The sequence below is a fragment of the Bufo gargarizans genome, chromosome 6, assembly GCF_014858855.1.
Source record: "Bufo gargarizans isolate SCDJY-AF-19 chromosome 6, ASM1485885v1, whole genome shotgun sequence".
NCBI classification, from domain to species: Eukaryota; Metazoa; Chordata; class Amphibia; order Anura; family Bufonidae; genus Bufo; species Bufo gargarizans.
The window spans coordinates 384,221,700-384,227,699 of NC_058085.1; the positions used below are offsets into that span (position 1 = coordinate 384,221,700).

Below are 6,000 nucleotides of genomic sequence, written 5' to 3' on the forward strand. Positions count from 1 at the left end.
TTTGCAACAGCAGAGGCCAGGTACAAATGTGGCCAGCCAGGGCCCACTACTGGAGGACGATGAGGACGAGGATGAGGATGAGGAGGAGGTGGAGGAGGATGAGGATGAAGCATGGTCACAGCGGGGTGGCACCCAACGCAGCTCGGGTCCATCACTGGTGCGTGGCTGGGGTGAAAGGCAGGACGATGACGATACGCCTCCCACAGAGGACAGCTTGTCCTTACCCCTGGGCAGCCTGGCACACATGAGCGACTACATGCTGCAGTGCCTGCGCAACGACAGCAGAGTTGCCCACATTTTAACGTGTGCGGACTACTGGGTTGCCACCCTGCTGGATCCACGGTACAAAGACAATGTGCCCACCTTACTTCCTGCACTGGAGCGCGATAGGAAGATGCGCGAGTACAAGCGCACGTTGGTAGACGCGCTACTGAGAGCATTCCCAAATGTCACAAGGGAACAAGTGGTAGCCCAAGGCCAAGGCAGAGGAGGAGCAAGAGGTCGCCAAGGCAGCTGTGTCACGGCCAGCTCCTCTGAGGGCAGGGTTAGCATGGCAGAGATGTGGAAAAGTGTTGTCAACACGCCACAGCTAACTGCACCACCACCTGATACGCAACGTGTTAGCAGGAGGCAACATTTCACTAACATGGTGGAACAGTACGTGTGCACACCCCTCCACGTACTGACTGATGGTTCGGCCCCATTCAACTTCTGGGTCTCCAAATTGTCCACGTGGCCAGAGCTAGCCTTTTATGCCTTGTAGGTGCTGGCCTGCCCGGCGGCCAGCGTTTTGTCTGAACGTGTATTCAGCACGGCAGGGGGCGTCATTACAGACAAACGCAGCCGCCTGTCTACAGCCAATGTGGACAAGCTGACGTTCATAAAAATGAACCAGGCATGGATCCCACAGGACCTGTCCATCGCTTGTCCAGATTACACATTAACTACCTCCCCTTAACCATATATTATTGGACTCCAGGGCACTTCCTCATTCAATCCTATTTTTATTTTCATTTTACCATTATATTGCAAGGCTACCCAAAGTTGAATGAACCACTCCTCTGTCTGGGTGCCGGGGCCTAAATATATGACAATGGACTGTTGCAGTGGTGGCTGACGTGAAGCCTGATTCTCTGCTATGACATGCAGACTGATTCTCTGCTGACATGAAGCCAGATTCTCTGTTACGGGACCTCTCTCCTCTGCTTGGGTGCCGGGGCCTAAATATCTGAGAATGGACTGTTCCAGTGGTGGGTGACGTGAAGCCAGATTCTCTGCTATGGGACCTCTCTCCAATTGATATTGGTTAATTTGTATTTATTTTATTTTTATTTTTATTCATTTCCCTATCCACATTTGTTTGCAGGGGATTTACCTACATGTTGCTGCCTTTTGCAGCCCTCTAGCCCTTTCCTGGGCTGTTTTACAGCCTTTTTAGTGCTGAAAAGTTCGGGTCCCCATTGACTTCAATGGGGTTCGGGAAGAAGTTCGGGTCGGGTTCGGATCCCGAACACGAACATTTCCGGCAAAAATTTAAACGGCAACACCTACCCCCCATGCCAAATTTTTGACCTAACCCCTTCTCTTCAGACAGAGCAGTGACTTGACCAGCATATACTTTGTATAATACCAATGTCTTCTTAAACGGCACAGGAGTCTTCGGACTCGCTTAGGCTCCTGGGCCAGGTAGCGACTGCTTCCTCTGCACCTCCTGTAGCTATACCCCTGGCCGAAGGTTGCTGAGCGCTATTGTAGGCCATCAATGCTGATCATGGGGGTCTGAACTCTGTGATGCCAAGGATGCTCCGCGTTTCTGCAAGTCACGCACCCTGATTTTTGGTCACACAGACACAATGGAGGACATTTACTAATCGTTGGATGCCACTATACTGATGTAAAAAAAAGTCACCGATTATGGTCATGACATATGCGTACCATAATTTGCGACTTTTTAAGCTTCTTGGCACTTTTCTGGAGCAACGTCCACCACGTCCTCACTCAAGTATGGCAGAGTGGATTAACCCCATAGATGCTGCAGGTGATAAGGCACCACGGCATCTAGGGGGTTAAAAGGGCAGCAGAGTTGATGATATAATCATAATCCTAGTATAATTCACTCCTCAAAAAGAGGGCGCCATCTATTAGACTCATAATCCCATCCTATGCATTCGGCACAGTACTAAGACTTCACTGTCACAGCGCCATCTATTGGAATTGTAAAGCTGATCCTGTGTTAGCTGTTGGAAATGTGGAGAAGCACAGCGCCCTCTAGTGGAAATACAGAGTCACTCTCTGCTCAGTCAGGAATTAAATAACATTTTGCATGCTGCACCGCGCCCACTGCTGCTCATTTAAAATAATCTGAATGTTAGTACAACGTTAAAATGAAGATTCAAATGGGCTTTCTTTTTCATTTGACTTTTGGCAGGGAAAATGCCTGCAAGAGATGAAATTGAAATCTCAATCTACTATTTTCAGCTTCTACTTGGTGTTTTCATTAGATTTATGATTTTGACATGAAAAACCCACTATAGGAGGAGGAGAATTAATTGACAAAGTGGAAATTTAAAATGAAAAAGGGCTATTTATTTTTACATTTATTTGTGACACTTATGACCCACACTGGAGTTGGAAAAGAAAATTCTAATGGAGAAATTGAATTTTTTTTTTAATTTTGGCATGCATTTTGCAGACACTAGGTGAAATTAAAATATTAAAGGTTATTATAATTTTTGGTTTTTTAATTTCATTTTAATTTGGGCAGGTTTTACCCCCCATATGAACACTAAATATACTGCACTTTTTGTTGTGCCATGATTGATGTAAAAAATGAAAATCAGACATCATATGGTGCATGACACTCTCTTCTAGCAAATCTGGAACCAATCCCGTACCTCACATTGTTTCAGAGATCTCCACATTTATTGTTTAAATTGCTGTACTAGATTTAATTCAGGCTGGCAGCCCAGGAGGCTTGTCCTTTCTCAGGGGGGGTGTCCTTTCTAAGGGGGGGTGTCCTTTCTAAGGGGGGTGTCCTTTCTCAGGGGGGTGTCCTTTCTAAGGGGGGTGTCCTTTCTAAGGGGGGGTGTCCTTTCTAAGGGGGGGTGTCCTTTCTCAGGGGGGGGTGTCCTTTCTAAGGGGGGGTGTCCTTTCTAAGGGGGGTGTCCTTTCTCAGGGGGTGTGTCCTTTCTCAGGGGGTGTGTCCTTTCTAAGGGGGGGTGTCCTTTCTCAGGAGGCTTGTCCTTTCTCAGGGGGTGTGTCCTTTCTAGGGGGGGGGGTGTTTTCTAAAGGGGGGGTGTCCTTTCTAAGGGGGGGTGTCCTTTCCAAGGGGGAGTATCTTCTCTGATGCAGCTCTTTCCATGTAACTGCCGCTGCTTTCAACAGAAGATATGTCTGGGAGCAGTTCAAGATTTAAACTGAGCATGCGTGACCATCTCAGTGAGGGGGACAAGAAATAAGGAATAGAACAGGTGGCGCCATACAGATACATTTTATTGAGTTGCTCAGTGGCTAAAATAAATTTATAATATACAGTTACAAAAGTATTCAGATTGAAGTGTTGGGTTGAAAAATGAAGAATATTTTTTGTGGTGCAAGCCTTTAAGTAAGAAAAGCAGTATCTTGTTAATGAAGTCCCGGAGTTGGGTTCTAACATCTACTTTCCAAAAATCTGGTACAAGACACTTACCTGGAAGTTGTTACATTGGAAGTATGTAGGAGGGGAGACATTCTCAGAAAATATAGTGGAGTTAATCCCGCTGTACTGAAGTACCACATTGAGCTGTAGGGTTTGCTCGTAACCTTGGAGGTTCATACAGGCTTTTTCAATCTCTCCGCTGTTCAGCTTTGCAGGAATGTAAAATGCATATTGTCTATAGGGACACATGGTTAACAAGTATTAATACTTTTACCAATGCTCCTACCATGCTTAAACCTCTACTCCATCCTTTACTTCAAACTATGGTCCAACCAATGCTCCAACATATGCTCCTGGCAATGCTCCAACCTATACTTCTGGCAATACTTCAAGCTTATACTCTATACTCCTATCAATGCTCCAACCTATGCTTCCATCAATGATTCTAGCAATGGCCCAACTAATACTATAATCTATGCTTGTTGCAATGCACCAACCTACTATATGCTCCCACTAATGATCCTATCAATGCTCCAACTTCTTGCAATGCTCCAACCTATACTCCTGGCAATACTCTAACCTATACTCCAATCTATACTCCTATCAATGCTCCAACCTATGCTTCCACCAATGATCCTAGCAATGGCCCAACCAATACTTCAATCTATGCTTCTAGCAATGCACCAACCTACTGTATACTCCCACAATGCTCCAACCTCTACAGTATGCTCAAACTAAAGTTTCTTTTACATGGGCAATTATCAGGGAGAATTGGGACAATTATCGGGATTGAGCATTCATCCAAACACTCATTTCTGATAGCTGTCCTGTCTAAATGTCTCATCAGTCACCTGACAAACGAGCAAAACATGACATAGATAGATAGATAGATAGATAGATAGATAGATAAAAAAAGCTAAGAATAAGCCATCCATTTATTTTTAACTAAACAATAAAATGTTTATTATATCCACAGTTGGTTTACATGCAAAGTCAAAATAATGTGTACACATATGTATACAGTAATAACTTATATAGAGACAATAATCTGTACATCAGAATTGAGCAAGAAGTAATACAGACGCTATACTCGCTGTATGTCTGTAGGAGTAACAATCCCTGAAGCGTTGAAGCTCATGTATTACATACAGCATCATACAAACCAGTGAAACCTTGTACCTACCATTGTTCTAACTACATCCCTCATATGGGGGCAAGGGAAACAAACAAAGAAATCCTTTCCTCCCCGCACAGAAAGACAAGAGGAAAAAGGACAAAAAAAGCATTTGGTCCAGGTGGTTCTTCAGTGACAAATCAGAAGGTGAAATATCAGTGTGCCCCTGAGATACAATGGGGAAGTATTAACAAGGTTCGCATACATTACTGTTTGTACTTTCCTGTAAGGGCAGTAATATCTGCAGAGAAGTCTCATTGCTGCCGATCATGACCCTTGTCCCAAGAACTTACGGTTCTGATGTCCCCGCAGAGATGAGAACCGGGAAGAGCACACTCAGTAGAAGGCTTCTCATGTTGGCACCGACTGGTGGAGTGACACAGTAATTCTTGTTTATATACAGGTCACTCCTGCTCCTGGCTCTGTTTCATCTTGGAGGTGGTGGCATACTCTGTAATTGCAGAGTGGCACACCCAATCTTTTCTGAAGTAGCAAAACTATCGATAAGCATGCAACGTGGCATTCAAAACAGAAGAATAATTACAAGTGTAGCATTGCTGAAAGTATAATTTACCTCTTTTGGGGTGATATGCTGCCTGTTTGATAGACGAAGGTCCCATCTCTAGGACCCGTTGCTATCTCAAGAACAGGGGCCTCCTTAAGTAAACAGAGACCATACCACTCGGCTATTTTCGGAAGTCCCATAGCGGTGGATGTTAAATGTCCAAGGTGTGAATAAGCCCTGCCCCCAGACACTCCGCCCAAACCCTCTCATAAACACATACTTCTGTGTGGTGTTTATGTAAACTCCACCCATTTTTGGGCCCGGACCAGACAAATTTTTTGGAATTGTGTCTGAAAATTCGGGACAATCTCAGCAAATCCGGAACTGTTGGCAACTATGGAAACTGGTTGCCTCTCATTATCTCAGGAGATGACATTTTTAGCTCTCAATTGGTCAGAACTGGGTTTGTCAGGCATAGTGTTGTGACCCGCAGATGTGCAAGATGGTAGAATTTCATATCCCACCGTGCAACCAGGGCTATAGCTGAAAATTCCACATGTGAGCAGGTTGCACTCATGAAGACCAGTGGAGATGAGTCCACCTTTTATCTACAGGGATAGTAGGTACTTGGCACAAGCTCTCAGAGGACTCTAGATGGTTGACTTCTCTGACCGTAGAATACTC

At 44.9% G+C, this 6,000-nt stretch overlaps 1 protein-coding gene across 1 annotated transcript in view; it reads right to left on the reverse strand.

Annotated features, from left to right (window-relative positions):
• Nucleotides 1-5,166, reverse strand: part of LOC122942263 (ovostatin-like) — a 91,118-nt gene extending 85,952 nt beyond the window's left edge. The window contains exons 1-2 of the mRNA XM_044299766.1: nt 5,105-5,166; nt 3,689-3,872 (exon numbers count right to left, since the gene is read on the reverse strand). Coding sequence (XP_044155701.1) covers nt 3,689-3,872; nt 5,105-5,166 — 246 coding nt within the window. The remainder of the gene's footprint in view (nt 1-3,688; nt 3,873-5,104) is intronic.
• Between the last annotated feature and the right edge of the window lie 834 nt (nt 5,167-6,000).